This window comes from Ranitomeya imitator, chromosome 3, assembly GCF_032444005.1.
Source record: "Ranitomeya imitator isolate aRanImi1 chromosome 3, aRanImi1.pri, whole genome shotgun sequence".
Taxonomy (NCBI): Eukaryota; Metazoa; Chordata; class Amphibia; order Anura; family Dendrobatidae; genus Ranitomeya; species Ranitomeya imitator.
Window position 1 is genome coordinate 556,525,773 of NC_091284.1, and position 18,722 is coordinate 556,544,494.

The window sequence follows — 18,722 nt, forward strand, 5'->3', positions numbered from 1 at the left end:
TGAGGCCACTGGACTGCAGTCCTGGGAATCGAATTGCTCACATCTAGAAGGTATATTTCATTATTGGCTTAAATTTCTGTAATATGGCACTGATTAGACAGATTCTGCTTTAACAGAACGCCATGTCAATTTTACTTGTAGGGGTAATAAATCTGTCAAAATCATCCCCAACATAGACATTTACGGCATATGCACGCAGAGTTGCTTTGGCTGCCTGCTGAAAATCGTATATATATGTGCTTCTCTATTCTAGTCATTGGGAGTTACAGGAGCAATGCCGCCACCTCTCCTAGGACCCTCGTTTTCCCAGCAAGGGCTCCCAGAGATAAACCCTAATTAATCAGACATTTATGGCATATCCTGTGTACTAGAAGCTTTGGGGATGATATTTTTATTTATCCTTTGAATAAGGAAAAGCACCTTGGAATAGGCTTGTATCATATATCATTTCCTCCTGCCAGTCTCCTGTAACTCGAGGTCTGATGCTTACCTGGTCCCTACTTGTCTCTACTTCCCTGCCCCATTTTGTAATACTGAAAACTGCTAACAAAATGCCTGATCAGCCATTCATTGGCTGAAATGCGTCCCTGCTGTGGCCAGTGATTGGCTAAGAAGGTATTTCTGGTGATTTCTGTTACAAAATGGGACAAGGAAGTAGAAACCAGAAGGTATTATATAGCCGTTGAAAGAGGAGCTGCAGGGATTTTATAGGGAAGCGTATTACGGTACTTTTTTATTTTTTAAAGCCACTCTAAATCCTTTGAAAAATATTTTCTAGTTGAAAAATATTTTCCCTTTAAACACAGAATACATTTTATAAGGGAATTTTTCATCCAACAGATTAATTCTGCGAATAAAAAACCCTCCAGCATGTACATGGGTTCCTGCTACACTTCCTTCAGATGACAGGGACAGGTGCACGAATTTCCACCGCAGATCTGCTGTGTATGAAGTAATTGTGCCCATATAACTAATGTACGGTATATGGGGGCATCTCAACTGGATTGGCCATACTGAATTGCAACACCTGATCATTTTTTTTCCTCTGTACTATTTTATAGATCTTTTCCCTTTATGATGGCTTGCGTGATTCCGAAGTATGATTTTAGTTAGGGGTCTGGTACTTTGGCCGTGTATAAGTAAATTCCTGTCTTTTGTTTTACCAACAGCTTAACTTGTCTCCAGTTTCCTTGGCTCGTACATATGAACAAGAGTTTAAACAAGATATGATGGCTTTGAAGGTAAGGATGATCGAGTGGATGCCAAGATTTTATTAATTTATTTTAAGTAACACTAACATAAAAATTAAAAAAAATATACCATCACTTTCTCTCTAACTCTTTTTTTATATCCTACCGTATTTTCTCATAAAGCTGAAAAATTGGAATTGTATAGAAATAAATCTACTCTGTTCTACTCTGCTAGGGGCGTTCCCGCTGTGGTCCGGTCCGATAGACGCCGTAGTCTGGGGCCTCCCATCTTCTTGGGCTTCTTTCACACTAGCGTCGGAATCTCCCCGTCGCAATGCGTCGGGGAGAGATTCCGACGCTAGCGTTTGCTGCATTGCACAATGGAGGCAGCAGATGCATTTTTCCGGCGCATCCGCTGCCCCATTGTAAGGTGCAGGGAGGTGGGGGCGGAGTTCCGGGCGCGCATGCGCGGTCGGAAAAAGCGGTCCGTCGGGAGAAAAAAAAGTTACATGTAGGGTTTTTTTCTCCCGACGGTCCGCCAAAGCACGACGCATCCGTCGCAAGACGGATGCGAAGTGTGCCAATCCGTCGCAAATGCGTCGTCAATAGAAGTCTATGGGGAAAAAACGCATCCTGCAAGCACTTTTGCAGGATGCGTTTTTTCTGCAAAACGACGCATTGTGACGGATTTAAAAAAACGCTAGTGTGAAAGTACCCTTACAATGACATCCTCTTCTTGTACTCACGCTGCGGCTCCGGTGCAGGCGTACTTTGTCTGCCCTGTTGAGGGCAGCATATAGTACTGCGGTGCGCAGGTGCCGGGAAAGGTCAGAGAGGACCGGCACCTGTGCACTGCAGTACTTTGCTCTGCCCTCAACAGGGCAGACAAAGTACGCCTGCGCTGGAGCCGCGACAGCAGCAAGGAAGAGGACGTCATCATAAGAAGATGGGAGACCCGGACCGCGACGCCCATCGTACTGGGACCGCCTCTGGGTGAGTATAATCTAACCTCTTTTTCTCATCTTTCAGGATACATCATGGGCTTATCTACAGCATTACAGAATGCTGTAGATAAGCCCCTGATGCCGGTGGGCTTAGCTCGCCTTCGATTTTGGGGGTGACTGGTTCCCTAAGAATTGTGATGAAGCACAAAGTCGCTGACTCAGTCACTCACCCCAGCAGGCCACGTTTATCATTAGAAATATTGGTCTTGTAGTAAATCTTCCTTTCCTCCATCCAGGGTAATATTAGTAATAAATCCCATCTGGTTCACGGGGACGGGAATAACATGGGCCTGTGTGATTTCAAATTCCAGGACGGAATTTCATCCCCAGTCATTACCTGCTCTTTATTAACCAGCACCTGCCTCGAAGTCCTTGCTGGACAACAGTGTTTATCTGCCTGAGCTCCAGCTTGGTGCTTTGCTTAGTGTTCTGTGTGTGTTATTTGTGCAGTGCTGGTACCTCTGGTTCTGCTAGCTTTAGTTTCTGTTTTCTATTGGTTTTTGCAGCCTTCTCTGTGTTTTCTATTAGGAGGTGACCTGTTTTTGTACCCAGTCCTTAGATCTTTTAGGGAACCCCTTCCCCTTATCTATAGGTCTTTGCTTGAGATTAACCTAGGATCGTCGGTGGGTCTATTCGCAAGGAATGGGTCGCCCACTCCATCATAGGGTAATAATAATAATAATAATAATTTTATTTATATAGCGCCAACATATTCCGCAGCGCTTTACAAATTATAGAGGGGACTTGTACTGACAATAAACATTACAGCATAACAGAAATACAGTTCAAAACAGATACCAGGAGGAGTGAGGGCCCTGCTCGCAAGCTTACAAACTATGGGGAAAAGGGGAGACACGAGAGGTGGATGGTAACAATTGCTTTAGTTATTCGGACCAGCTATAGTGTAAGGCTCAGGTGTTCATGTAAAGCTGCATGAACCAGTTACCTGCCTAAGTATGTAGCAGTACAGACACAGAGGGCTAATACTGCATAAAGTGTATGAGAACATGATGCGAGGAACCTTTTTTTTTTTTTTTTTTTTTTTATTATAAATAGGCCACACAGGGATCGTTAGGTTAATGCATTGAGGCGGTAGGCCAGTCTGAACAAATGAGTTTTTAGGGCACGCTTAAAACTGTGGGGATTGGGGATTAATCGTATTAACCTAGGTAGTGCATTCCAAAGAATCGGCGCAGCACGTGTAAAGTCTTGGAGACGGGAGTGGGAGGTTCTGATTATTGAGGATGCTAACCTGAGGTCATTAGCGGAGCGGAGGGCACGGGTAGGGTGGTAGACTGATACCAGGGAGGAGATGTAGGGTGGTGCTGAGCCATGGAGTGCTTTGTGGATGAGGGTAGTAGTTTTGTACTGGATTCTGGAGTGGATGGGTAGCCAGTGTAATGACTGGCACAGGGTAGAGGCATCGGTGTAACGGTTGGTGAGGAATATGATCCTGGCTGCAGCATTCAGGACAGATTGGAGCGGGGAGAGTTTTGCAAGAGGGAGATCGATTAGTAGAGAGTTACAATAGTCCAGACGAGAATGAATAAGTGAAACAGTCAGAGTTTTTGCAGAGTCGAAATTAAGAAAAGGGCGAATTCTAGAAATGTTTTTGAGATGCAGGTAAGAAGAGCGAGCCAGTGATCGGATGTAGGGGGTGAATGAAAGGTCAGAATCAAGGATGACCCCAAGGCAGCGGGCATGTTGCTTTGGAGTAATGGTGGAACCGCACACAGAGATGGCAATGTCAGGCAAAGGTAGGTTAGTAGAGGGAGAGAACACGAGGAGTTCAGTTTTTGACAGGTTTAGTTTCAGATAGAGGGAGGACATGATGTTAGAGACAGCGGTAAGACAATCACTGGTGTTTTCTAAAAAGGTCGGTGTGATATCGGGAGCAGAAGTGTATAATTGGGTGTCGTCAGCATAGAGATGGTACTGGAAACCAAATCTACTGATTGTTTGTCCAATAGGGGCAGTATACAACGAGAAGAGTAGGGGGCCTAGGACTGATCCTTGAGGAACCCCAACAGTAAGGGGAAGGTGAGAGGAGGAGGAACCAGCAAAACATACAGTGAAGGAGCGGTCAGAGAGATAGGAGGAGAACCAGGAGAGAACGGTGTCCTTGAGGCCGATGGAGCGGAGCATAGTGAGGAGGAGCTGATGATCCACAGTGTCAAATGCTGCAGAGAGATCCAAGAGAATTAGCATGGAGTAGTGACCATTAGATTTAGCTGTTAGTAGGGTATCAGCCTAGTCTCCGTGCAGGGTCAGTTTTACCCCTTCTACCTTAGTCCTGTGTTGCAGATCCGTAACAGTTGTAACTGTATCCATAGTCACAGTCACTTACATTGTTCTGTAGCCAGGGCATATGGTCCATGTGTGCGGTTACACAGCTTTCCGACCAGGATGTATGGTAAAGGGTGAATAAGATCTCTTAGGAAATTGATGATCTCAGCATTAGGGATGGGGCTCTCATCTCATATGTACATTATACCATACCATTAGTGCACAGTATACAGTAGTAGTTTTTGGGTCGGCGACTAATCTACATTTTAAATGTCTTCTAGTAAATAAAAATCAGTCATTAAACGATTAGAATTAAGAAATATACATTTTTGATCTCTACGTTTGCTCGATTTGTCTAAACTTTTGCAGTGTTTATATGTTTATTCATTAAGGCCATTTAGACACCAATAATCACCAAATTGCTCCTGGATAACTGGGAGAAGTTATTGAGTCTTTACATAAGGGCTCATGCAGACGAGCTTATAAATCGGACTTGATCTATCAGATTTTTGATTGGACAGCTCACTGACCCATGTTATTCAATAGGGCTGTATAGGGGAATGACTATCCATAAGAAAAATAATCACAGCATGCACTATTTTCTTCCAACACTCAGAGGAGACGCACACATTCAATTGTAAGGCTGTGTGCGCACACGTTATGTATGTGGTGCAGAAATTTCTGCACCATTTCCACATCTCTTGGCAGGAAAAGCGCTGCATAAAACAGGCGTGTTTTTGCTGTGTTTTTTATGCATTTTTACATGCATATTTTGTGCAGATTTTTCCCCATTCATTACTATTAGTGAAATTTGCAACAAAAACGCTGAAAAAATGGACATGCTGCAGATTTACACCTGCTCCAAATCTGCAAGTCCGAAATAAGCAGCATTGGTTGAGGCTTCACGATTCTCATTCACTTTGCTGGCATCGGGAAACCCCTCAGGTTTTTTTTACAAATCTGCACAGGCCCTATGGATGCTTAAAAAATTGGATGATACGAGTGGCAACTGAATTTTACGGATATATTTCTATTGTAAATCTAGGAAACACAGATGTAAAAATCGTACACATATAGCACACAAATGAAACTCTGATGAAAATAAATTATACAAAAATCGTCTCGCTTTCTGGATGAAACTTGACCATAACTGTACACGGTTATAAACTTTCTGATCACCCAAGGAACTAGCATTGCACTCATTCATTGGGTGATCGTGGACTGTTTTACACAGGTTGAAAATTGGTACTGATCACTCTTAAGAGCACATTCGTCGTTTATCTGCTCATCTTAATGTACTGTAAGATAGGGACAGAAAGGCCAAGTCATTCCATCCTACTTTTGATTCATCTTTCATTCATTCAGCCTTCCCTGATCGTATCCTCTATATGTGTTTTTACAGAAATGCCTTCTCCTTGTCACATCCATACCTATGTTCTTGTGTTTCTCTAGGTTCTCCCTCCCACAATATATATGAGAGTGACTGAACACATTCCACGGATCTTATCCTTCATAGAGCAGATCATTGCTAATGGCCATGCTTACCCTACCTCGCAAGGTAAGTGTTTGTAAGTTTCATACCTGACAAAAACATGAGCAGAAAAATAGAAAAGTTGTTGTAGTTTTTTTAATATGTAAATAAACTGTTAAGATCTATGGGCTGGACATAGATGTCCCAGAGAATCTGCCTTCAGAGCTTATTTTAAATGATAGAGGCATTACCAGTGTAATTTAAAATGAGCTCTGGAGGCAGATTCTCAGGGAGATCTATGTCTGGCCTATAGATCATAACAGTTCATTTACATATTCCAGAAAAATCCATGTTTTTGTTAATAACACAAAACAGATAAGATATCAAGGTATCATTTTATTTTTAACCTTCTTTGACCTACTTGCCCATATGGATGACTTGATGTTCCATGCGTAGTGACTTAAAGGAGTACTCTCATCTTCAAAATCCTATCCCAATATGTACTAGGTGTAATAATAAGAATATTAGCAAATACCTCCAATTAGACATGTAGTATAGTTTTTCTGATTCGCTATGTCTCTTTACTCATGTGCAGGCATTTCAGGACCTTAGGTATCCATGTTACGACCACTGATATAGTGACAGTTAATTGCTAATGGTCGTAACCATGGATACCTAAGGTCTTGCAATGCCTGCACATGAGGAAAGAGACATAGAGAATCAGAAAAACTATACTACATGTCTAATTGGAGGTATTAACTAATATTATTATAATTACACCTACTACATATTGGGATGGGGCTTGGAGATGGGAATAGCCCTTTAAATCTCCATGATGTACTATTCCACTTCCCCCAAAATAATGCACTGACACCTGTGGTTGCTTTAATTGTTTAGGCAACAAAAGTGAACCGACCATTTTTCTTTTTCTCCATTGCTTAATATGATTACAAGCATCTTTTGTGTTTTTTTTAATGTTTCCGTAAATATATTTATCACATTTCCTTTTCTTACTTTTATTTCAGTTTTGGAAACAGGAACACATGGGCTACTTGCACAGTGAACAAGTCTGTATGATCATGTTCACACACCACCAAGAAACCTGAAGACACAAAAGAGAATAGTAAAACCAAAAACACTCATAATTGTTTTCTTGTGTCTACAAGACTGGGGAGTTCCACCACTCCTCTTGGGCTATCTGCACAAAAGCTGTTCTACCCTGTATGCACACATGGATTTTTCCTCTCTGAACCCTGTTCACACAGGTTATATACAGATGATCAGGTTTTTAAATACATCAGATAGGGATTGCATACATTAGTTAGGACTGCTCTGATAAGGGTATACCGTGAAGATTGGTAGAGCAGCTTAGTATACATTTTTTGCAAAAAACGTATCAACCAAATACCCTGTTTTTTACATCTTTTACTAGCACTTGCGGATTACTGCAACATTTTTTCAAACTGAGTGTTTTTGGTTTTACTATTCTTTTTTGTGTCTTCTCTTTTATTTCAGTTTGTAGCATAATTACATGGAGTATTTCATTTCTTTTCTTGGCTGTTTTAACACCATCTGCCTGTATAGCATGTGAGATGTTTTTGTCCCAGCAGCCTGCTTGTCACTCCACTGGCATGACAGGAAAGTAGAGGGATATACTTTGTATATTGAAGTAAAATATAGCCTTCCGTTATTCTACAATGCACATTTTACTGCATAGCTATGTTACAAGTTCTTGCATTGACATCTTCCTATACACACGGTGCATGTTGTCCCGATTCCCCGGTATTCTTGGTGCGAACAGGTGGTCACGTGACTGTGTGCATGCTATTTGCATACTTAGAATTACGTGCCAAGTAGTCTCATGCAGCTTCTCTCAGTTCTCATCCACTGAGAGAAGCCGAATGCATCTAGTTGGCACATAATTCCAAGTATGGAAATCACATAAACACAGTCTCGTGACTGCCAGGAATACCAGGGAATCGTGACAGCATGCACACCACATGGCATCGCGATTCAGCAGTCTGAAGTCCTAAGCCTGGCCAACTCCTTTAACCGCATCGCGTCTATTTACATTATATGTTGGGTCATTGACTTACATCAGCCATCATGTTTGAGTAAGGACGCGGGCCCAGCTTGTGAGCCTGCATTGTTCCCTGCACATGATGGCTGATGTAATTGTTCCTAATAGAGTTAGATAAAAAGATATATGTACTTCCCAATGGCGCCATTAAAATTCTACTCAACCCCCAAAAAACCCCTCATACAGCTGCATTAATAGAAAAATGAAAAAAAAAGAATTAGTCTTTGAGGCTATGTGCACACGTTACGGAAACACTGCGGTTTAGATTCCGCAGCATGTCAATTCTTTGTGCGGATTCCGCAGCGGTTTACACCTGCTCCTCTATAGGAATCCGCAGGTGGAATCCGCATAAAATCCGCAGGTAAAATGCAGTGCCTTTTACCTGCAGATTTCTCAAATCCGCAGTGGAAAAATTTGCAGGCTTCAAGAATACGTGTGCACATAACCTCAGACCTAAACACGCCTGGTTATTAATGCGGTAATGTACATGGCTATTTCAAGATGCATAGTCTAGAAACAGAGACTTTTTAAATTTTCCTGGAATTCTACATACTTTATAGAGATTGACATATAGACATGTGGATTAACAATGATGAGAAATAGAAATTACAGTCAGAGTTAAGAACATGTACATTAAATATGGTCTCCATGAAATTGATTGGACCCCTCCGATCACACATTGATGGCCTATCTGCAGAGACGCTAAGGATAGCATACGTATACGATGATGTGCTTAGTGTACCCTCATCCCAGGGAATCCTTCACCTATAAGGCTTCCCACTGGTCTATGTTGGTGATTTATTCACTATTTCAACAGTTGTTTTTTTTTTTTAGGAAATGTGTATTTCGATGTCCAGTCCATTGGCAAAAGATATGGAAAGTTCATTGGTTCTTTTTCCGATACGAACTCAGAGCCAGGTACAAACTGCGCAATATATATCTTTTTTTTGTTTTCAACCTAGGAGCCTATAGTCTACAAATACTTGTGCCTATATCATGTGGAAATTACAGGAGGGATATCTGAAATGCATGCAGTGTAAAGTTAACACTTACTTTTACACTCAAAGGCTGCATTCACAATTAATTTTAATTGTTCATTTGCCCTATGCAGCATAAAAACTCACATTACATACATGGGCTTTCATTTGCCCCACAGAAGCCCAATGGGTGTCTTTTAGGTGTCTGTTGGTAGACATACAGAACTGTGCAAACGTTTTAGGCCCTTCTGGAAACGATGCTACAAAGTAAGAATGCTTTAGAAAATAGAAGTGTTATTAGTTTGCTCATTCACTTTACATTTTGTTTATTTGAAAAACAAAAGAGAAATTTAAAGCAAATTAATATTTGGCGTGACCTCCCGTTGCCTTCAATTCTTCTAGATAGACTTAACGCAGCAGAGATTGTTCCAAACATCTTGGAGTACTAACCAGAAATCTTCTGTGGATGTGAGTTTGCGCAAATCCTTCACTACATTCATGTTACTCCAGACAGACTTAATGATGTTGGCATCAGCACTTTGTGGAGCCCATATCATCACTTACAGAACTCCTTGTTCTTTCTTATTGATGGAGATAGTTCTTAATAACATTGGCTGTATGTTTGAGGTGGTCGTTGTCCTACTACAGAATAAATTTGGAGCCAATAAGACGCCTCTCAGATGGTATTGTGTAATGGCTAATTAACTGTCTTGCATGTCTCAGCATTGAGGACACCATTAATCCTGACCAAATCCTCAACTTTATTTGCTGAAATACAGCGCCAAACTTGCAAAGAACCTCCATGCTTCACTGTTCCCTGCAGACACTTATTCTTGTAACTCTTTCCAGCCTTTTTAGCAAACAAACTGCCTTCTGTTACAGCAAAATATTTCAAATTCTGACTCCTCAATCCAGAGCACCTGCTGCCATTTTCTGCTCCCATACCCCTCTGCTTTTGTGCATCATTGAGTCACTTGGCCTTTTTTCCATGTTCTAGGAAGCTACGGCTTTTTTGCCACAATTCATTAATGAAGACCACTTTTGGCCAAACTTCTCCCAACTGTACATGGGTGTAGCTGCGTCCCACTTTTTGCTCCTGTTCTGAGCTGATGGCACTGCTGGACATTTTTCTGATTTCAAATGGAAGTAAGCATGATGTGTCTTTCATCTCCTGTACTAAGTTTCCATAGCCGACCAATGGGTCTACAGGTCTCAACATTTCTTAGTAATTCTTCAGCAGAACTTGAACAGCTTGAAACCTCAGTCTGCTTTGAAATCTTTGCTTGTAAGAGACTTTTCTGATGCAGTATAACTACCTTGTGTCTGTCTAGTTTCTGTGCTCAGCTTTAGCATTGTGTATGACCTCCAATGTGAAAATGGCTTCTACAACCTCACTTTTGTAACATAGTTTGGCTGCTCCTCACCCAGGCTTTAGCCTCCTACACAGCTGTTTCTGTTTCATGACTGTGTTCATCCTACTTATGAGACTGATGATCATAATCACCTGTTTGGAATATTGTTTTACTCATACACCTGACTAATATCCTACAAAATCCCTGACTTTGCGCTAGTGTTCCTAGAAGAATTGATGCTGTTTTGAAGGTAAAGGATGGTCACACCAAATATTGCTTTGGTTTATATTTCTCTTTTTGTTCCCTCACTGATTTGTGCTGTTTTTGTGTATGACAGTTGTAAGTGACAAGAGGTCCCCCAGAGACTTTGCATTATGGAAGACCGCTAAACCCGATGAGCCACATTGGGTCTCTCCATGGGGTAAAGGAAGGCCTGGCTGGCATATCGAGTGCTCCACTATTGCAAGGTGCTTAAGACATTCCATAAAGTATTCCTTTAGCGTTTTACATCTATAAAACCTTCACGCTGTGCCCTTTGTCATGCCTAAATATAAGCGTGATTTCCATATGACTATTAATGTTTCTGTGCACGTCACCTCATGGTGTGAGACTTTGTCTTCTCTAGCACAGCGTTTGGAGAACAGCTGGACATTCATACTGGTGGGATTGACCTGGCATTTCCTCATCATGAAAATGAAATTGCTCAATGTGAGGCCTATCATCAGTGTGATCGGTGGGGGAACTATTTTCTCCATTCTGGTAGGTCTGGGTGATGTGTATATGTGACTGGAGCATTGGTTGTATTACACCTGGGAATTCTTGTGATGCCATTTGTAGATTAGCTAGAATCCGAATATATATGGTATATATATATATATATATATATATATATATATATATATGTATATATATATATATATTTTAGATGGTTGCCCGATTCTGACGCATCGGGTATTCTAGAATATGTATGTCCACGTAGTATATTGCACAGCGACGTAGTATATTGCCCAGTCACGTAGTATATTGCCCAGCCACGTAGTATATTGCCCAGTCACGTAGTATATTGCCCAGTCACGTAGTAGATTGCCCAGTCACGTAGTATATTGCCCAGTGACGTAGTATACAGCACAGAGCCACGTAGCATATTGCATAGCCCATGTAGTATATTGCGGGGTGTATGCGGGCGCCGGGCAGTGAGTGCGGGGAGTAAGGAGCGGCCATTTTCTTCCGGACTGTGCGCGTCGCTGATTGGTCGCGGCAGCCATGACAGGAAGCTGCCGAGACCAATCAGCGAACGAATAACCGTTACAGAAGGACAGACAGACAGAAGTACCCCTTAGACAATTATGTATATAGATATATGGTATGTTTGTATAATAATATGCTTAAAAAACAGTACAACATTAATGATATAGGGAGCAAAACCAACATCCCTCCATACTACGGCATAGTTTCCTGGCATATACATAAGACATTGCATACAATGATGTTCATGGTCGCTGTAAAGAACCAGCTCCCCTGCACTGACCTTCTGCCTGGCTTGTGTTGTATGTCTACACAGCAGCCAGCAACTAGTATAAAGCATGGGGGAGGGACAGCGGCCTCATATTCAGATGGCACCAAAAGCCTAATAGCTAACCTGGGGGTCACAGATCGTACTTGTGCTAATGCCGCAGAGCTAAACAGCAGGCTTTGCTTTAGGCAGTAAATTCCAGGTGAGGACTGGTGTAACCTTCTTCACACATGCGTTATATACTTTTCAGAGTTTTAAGTATTCTTGATGGCAAGAATAAATGGAAAAAGGATCTAGAGAGCCAGTATGTGTGTTCCATACCAGGGCATATAGAAATATCTGGGCTTTACGTGTAGAGACCAATAAAGAATACAAAGCTGTTGCTCATAACATCAAGACAGTACAGAAAAACGAGACGGTGCATACGGCGGCTGTAACCCCGTGGGTCCCTCCCAGGAGTGATCATGTCCCGTTCTTTGGTCACCTGACTGCTGTGCATGCATCCGTCAGTGCCCTGCTGCTATTGGCTGCAACTGCCGTCCACCTACCGCACACACTGTCCACCCCTGCAGGCAATCTCTACTGCCAGTTTCCAAGATTTTGAGAAAAAAAATACAGGAGATATCAATATTATATTATACAGTAAAGCAATAGAATAAAACACTAGAGGGAGACAGAGTTTATTTTTTATCAGCTCTTACAATGGAAACACAATTCTTTATTCTGTGTAGTTAATAGGGTTGGTCAGAAAACGACATGTCTCTAATAGAGAGGCTCTGGTGAAGACCTGGTAGATGCCAAGCCACCACTGCTACACTCGGCACACAGTTTGTGTTGATGTTCATTGCAGAGGAGGTTTCGAGCTCTACAGTTATTGATTGGTTATTTTTGCATCTCAGAATTCGGCAACACCACTCAGTGACGAAGTGGCAGCTCATGTAAAGTGACAGATGCTGTGTGGTTCCTAAACGCTTTCACTTTCAACAATAACACTCACAGGTGACATTTTTTTCCCCCTAAATATTCCACAAACTGTTTTTTTTAACTTCAGTAGCGTCCTATTACAGTGCCCTGCTCAAATTCAGTGATTTCATTAGTATGATCCATGACATTTACCGTACACAAATGTTTGTACAGACAGATGGCATGGCTAGCTTCTTGGTTGTACAAACCTGTGGCAAAGGGAATGACTGAAAAAAAAAAATGAAATCACTGATTGCTAAAATCTTTGCTCCCCCAAAAATCAAGGCAAACATAATCCTTCTAATGATCCATCTTTATTGTGGCCAGAAAAGTGCACAACATAACAGTAATGATTCAGCACATTACAATAGGTTGGCGTTTTACGTGCTTAAAAAGAGACCCTAAATGTAAGAGAGGTTGGGATCCAGCTCAGCTGGATTGAAATTGCCAGTGGTCCTCGGCTAAGGCCTCTTTCACACTTAAGTTTTTAGCCGTCAGGCACAATCCGGTGAATTTTGAAAAAAAACGGATCCGTTGCAAATTGTGAAAAACTGATGCAACGGATCCATTTTTCTGCTGGATCTGTCTATTATTTATTTATTTTTTTACCCAGGCTAGAGTTTGGACTTCCTGTTCCGGGGAGGAGAGAGAGTTCCTGTTCTGGGGGGAAAGAGACCAGAATGCGTGATTTCTTAAAAAAAAAAACAGAATCAGTCGCCGGCTTCCATCATTTTACCTCACATTTCATCTGTTTTTCGCCGGATCCATCACTGCATTTTTTCGCCAGACAGAAAAAACCTTCCTATGTACATTTTCTCCGCCCGCCAGAAAACTAATGATCCGGCAAAAACGAATGAAACGTGATGCCATCCGTCACAATCCGGCGGTAATACAAGTCTATGAGAAAAAAATGGATCTGGCGGCAACTTTTGACGGACCAGTTTTTTGAAAATTCGCCAGATTATGCTTGACGGCAAAAACCTGATGTGTGAAAGGGGCCTTAGGTGATAAGGATGCTCCTGCTAGGGTGGTAGCAAGTAGAAGGTAGGAAGAATCTGGTCTTTTTTTTTTAGAAAAAAAAATCTGCAAAAACTTTATTGTAGATTCATATAAAACCGGACACTCCCAGTATAATAAAAAAAGATGTAAACCTATGCGTTTTGAACTCGTACGTAGTCCTTGGATCCATGAGTAAGGACTATGTTATAATTTGAATTGTGTTGGACTTAGTTCATATTTTTTAGTACTGAGAATGTTTTATATGAATCTTCAATAAAGATTTTGCTGAATATATCCAGAAACCATCTGTTCTAACAAATAAAAAGACCCAACTACTGCAAACACTCGAGACGTGGCTGATATTCTCTATACTTTTCTGGGCACAATGAAGATGGATCTTTCCTTGGAACAGCTGCTTCCTCTCTGCTTCTGCTATTGATGAGGTGGAACAAAGTCAGCTTCAGGCCAAGTTCAAACCGGCATATGAAAAATCATCCGATTTACATCCTGATAAAAACGGACAATTTTCACCCTTGTGTCATCTGTATGTCCATTTTTTACATCAGTACGACATCCGTTTTTATACCGGAGCAGTAAAATTGACAACACCAAATAGTTTCCTGTAGTACAATCAAGATGGATCCATACCAATCAGATGCCATACAGTTGAGCCACATGGAGTCTGATTCTTTTTTTTTTGCGTACCCATAAACTTGAATAGGCGATTGTGATACAAGAGACAAGGGCCTGCTGTGATTTTTTTGGTCCATCTCCTCTGAACAGCCCTACTGAATAACATTGGCCAGTGTGTTGTGTGTATGCCATCCGATACTAATCCAGACGTCTGAGTGAGCCCTTAGTTGTCACTTCTAGGTTCTCAATCAGGACGCCTCTGTTCATCTTTTTCCTCCTCCGCCTCGCCTTCTCTTTCACCATTGGAGGGGTCCCGTTATATAAATTGATCTTCATCGTAGCGTAGACACATTTTTAGCTGAACGGTAAACTTTTTTTTTTTTTTTTAACTTTTCTCTACTTCATTTGTCAGTCATTTCGCTTACTGACACAGGGCAGTTCTTGTTATTGCTTCTAATGGTTTGGATCTAAATGTTGATCACTTGGGCCCAAAGTCATCCGTCCCTCTGTGTCAGCACAGCCTAATGATCTCATTACATAAAGCCGCTGTATCCCCAATGACGAACACCAGACACTGAGATAATGACTTTTCATCCTAGGGCATTTACATCTGAAAGGAAAAGAAGATAAAATGTCAAAGTCTTTGAAAAACTACATTACAGTCCAGGTAATTTGTCTTGGGAAATGTCTGTAGACCATTTTATAATATGGCTTTTATCGTTGGTTACATATTGAATGCTAATGGAAGATGTTGTAGAATATGCCGGTGATCGGCGTTTTACCAGAGCAAGTTGTGCAGCCATATATCCCACAGGTCTCGTGTCTTCTTACTGGGGTAATTATGTTTGAGGTCTTTTCCATGGCTGCATATTAACCCGCAATTTCAGGCACTTTGTTTAGGTGTTTCTAGTAGGATATCTGGTAACAATGTTAGGGTTACACCCTTGGTACTATTATCTGTAGCCCTCCAATTTCCATGACTTGTATATGGTGTTGTTTGCATTTAAGCTCTTAGCACTTTTGTTGTACTGCTGCTTTTTACTTAGGTTTCCTCATACATGTTTTCCATTACCATTATGTTAATCCATATGGCATATAACCACTTAGTGGCCTGCCGTAAATATTTATTATGCTGATATTAACACATGGGTATCAATATATGTTTACATGAGACCTGTTGTTTAGATCGGAGGTACTTTTTACATCATGATTGGATGGTGTATTATAGTTTAAGGCTTTTATCCTTTTGATACAAATAAAATGACATGTTTTTGAACCCAACATTCATGTGGCCTGTCTAGCATTCTTTTTGGGAGGTCCTTGTGTGATTATCGTATTTGAATGTGTTCTTTTCATTGGTTTATGGACTAATATGTATACCAATTCATCATTTGCAATTTCTTGAAGTCACTTTTCTGTTTTGTTTTTTTTTTTTTGTTTTTTTTTGTCTTGTGTTATACACTAGTGTTTTTTTTTGCATCAAATTCCTCAAAATGGCACACGCTGAAAATTAAAAATGCTCTTAATTTTTGTCTTTTTGCAACTTTTTAACCCCCAAAGTTTCAAACCCTTTAAAAAGGGAAATCTGACAAATTGAAAACTTAAGGACTGTAGTGAGATGCGCCAAAAATGTGACATTTGGTAAAAGTCGCATTTTGTGAATATGTCTAAAACATCTGGATAAGCAAAGGTGTTGAGAAAAATCAGCAAAAAGGCTTAAAAATGGAGCAAATCAAATAGAGAATAAGGCCCAAATACTAAAGCTACTAAAAAAGAGCAAATGACTCCAGAAAACTGTGACAAAGTGACTTTGAGGCACTACTCCAGGTCCACCTGAAGAAGACATGGTGCTCACACAACCTAAAGGTCTTCGAAATGTATATTATTTCTGACCTGACAGCTTAGGCTACTTTCACACTACCGTTAACTGCAATACGTTAAAATGCGTCGTTTTGCCGAAAAAACGCATCCTGCAAAAGTGCTTGCAGGATGCGTTTTTTTCCCCATAGACTTGTATTGGCGACGCATTGCGACGGATTGGCATACGTCGGTATACGTCGTACGACGGATGTGTCGAAATTTGGCGACACGTCGTCTGAAAAAACGTAGATTGTAACGTTTTTTGGCTCCGACAAAAAAACGTGTCGCGACGCATCCTGCGGCATGCGTCTTTGGCTACAATGAAAGTCTATGAGCGACGGATCCGTCGAGACACGTCGTATGACGCAATGCAGCGCTGCAATACGTTTTTTTCTACTGAGCATGCTCAGAACCAGGATTTTGTAGTTAATTGGCCAGACATCCCCAAATCTATATAAACCTGGCCTGGGCCTTCAACCCCACATATGCCAACAAGAAGACAGAGAGACTCAGAAGAAGCCTGCAAGACCCCAGCTTGAAATCAAGACCCCAGCCTGACATCAAGACCCCAGCCTGACATCAAGACCCCAGCCTGAAATCAAGACCCCAGCCTGACATCAAGACCCCAGCCTGACATCAAGACCCCAGCCTGGCAGCAAGGACCTTCCAGCCACACTCCAACAGTGCGAGTATTGCCATTTTTGGGTGCGTGTGTGTGTGTGTGTGTGTGCATGCATTAGTGTGTGTGTGTGCATTTGTGTATGACACACTGACTACAGCAAGAGCTTAAAACCCAGTGGCGTAGGAAGGGGGGTGCGGGGGGGGGGGCGGTCCGCCCCGGGCGGCACAATGCTGGGGGCGGCCGGCGCTGCAGGAGAAGAAGATAAAAAAAAAAAAAAAAAAGACGCCCCTTTAAATCTTCGGGCGGCGCCGTCCGCCGCCACGACCAGGGCCAGCTCCCCCCACCCCCGGGTCCCGCCCCCCGCTCTAATACTCACCTCTCCTGGTTCCTGCGGCTTCAGCGTCCTCTGACTCTGCGACGTCTCAGAGCAGAGGGCGCGATGACGTCACTACTGTGCGCGCCGCTCTGCCTCTCTGTCCTGAGCGTCGCAGAGCCGGAGAGACGCTGACTGCACCGGACCTGCGCTGGGAACGGGAGAGGTGAGGATTTTACTTTTTTTTTTTTTCTTTATGTCTGACTGTCTGGGGCTGGGGCAATGCTGGAGACCATGGGGCAGATTGCTGGACACACTGGGGCAGTACTGGAGACCATGGGGCAGAATGCTGGACACACTGGGGCAATACAGGAGACCATGGGGCAGATTGCTGGACACACTGGGGCAATACTGGAGACCCTGGGGCAGATTGCTGGACACACTGGGGCAATACTGGAGACCCTGGGGCAGATTTCTGGACACACTGGGGGTAATATACTGGACACACTGGGGCAATGCTGGACACTGGGGGTAATATGCTGGACACACTGGGGCAGACTGCTGGACACACTGGGGAAAGGCTGGACACTGGGGCAGATTGCTGGACACACTGAGGGCAGATTGCTGGACACACTGGGGGTAATATGCTGGACATACTGGGGCAGATTGCTGGACACACTGGGGGTAATATGCTGGACACACTGGGGCAGATTGCTGGACAACATGGGGGTAATATGCTGGACACACTGGGGCAGATTGCTGGACAACATGGGGGTAATATGCTGGACACACTGGGGGCAGGACTTGAGGCATGGGCAGAATGTAGATACGGGGCATGATTGGAGACACGGGGCAGGATTGGATCATGGGGCAGGACGGATACGATAGAGGCTGGTGGGGCAGGATGGGGAGATCATATGGGGTAGAATGGATACTCATGAGGGCAGGATACGACAACATATGGCTGGAGCCAGGAATGAGATAAACGGGGCCAGGGTGGGGAATATTATTACCATAGGGGATAATTAAGGGATATTGTTACTGCAGTGATGTATTTATTTTATTTTTTGAGTATACTGTTTTAAATGGGGGGGCGGTCCTGTTACTGTGCAGAGTGACACTATATCACCTTTTTTTCTTCATGTGGTGTAATGTAGAAGTTGTGAAAAATTAAGTAATGTGTTCTGCAAGCGGAGCTCGAGATAACTGTGTTATTTCCTGCAGAAACGAGTCCTGGCTGGAAGGAATGATGGCGGTCTGTGCTGGATGAAAGATGAAGGACTTCACCTAGAGACGTCACTGGTGAGTCAGTGTTACCTATACACTGACACTATACACTGTATACTATATAGAGGTCCTGTGTATAATGTCACCAGCGATCTCTGTATTACCTCTACACAGACACTGCATACTAAGTACAGATCTCCTGTGAATACTGGCACTTATGGTGATAGTATTG

The 18,722-nt window shown here is 42.4% G+C and overlaps 1 protein-coding gene across 2 annotated transcripts in view; it reads left to right on the forward strand.

The window, feature by feature from the left end:
- CARS2 (cysteinyl-tRNA synthetase 2, mitochondrial) overlaps positions 1-18,722 on the forward strand; it is a 123,170-nt gene that overhangs the window by 57,638 nt on the left and 46,810 nt on the right. For both annotated transcript variants that reach the window (XM_069757926.1, XM_069757925.1), the window contains exons 4-9: positions 1,170-1,241; positions 5,933-6,038; positions 8,866-8,949; positions 10,698-10,827; positions 10,986-11,119; positions 15,068-15,135. In XM_069757926.1, coding sequence (XP_069614027.1) covers positions 1,170-1,241; positions 5,933-6,038; positions 8,866-8,949; positions 10,698-10,827; positions 10,986-11,119; positions 15,068-15,135 — 594 coding nt within the window. The remainder of the gene's footprint in view (positions 1-1,169; positions 1,242-5,932; positions 6,039-8,865; positions 8,950-10,697; positions 10,828-10,985; positions 11,120-15,067; positions 15,136-18,722) is intronic.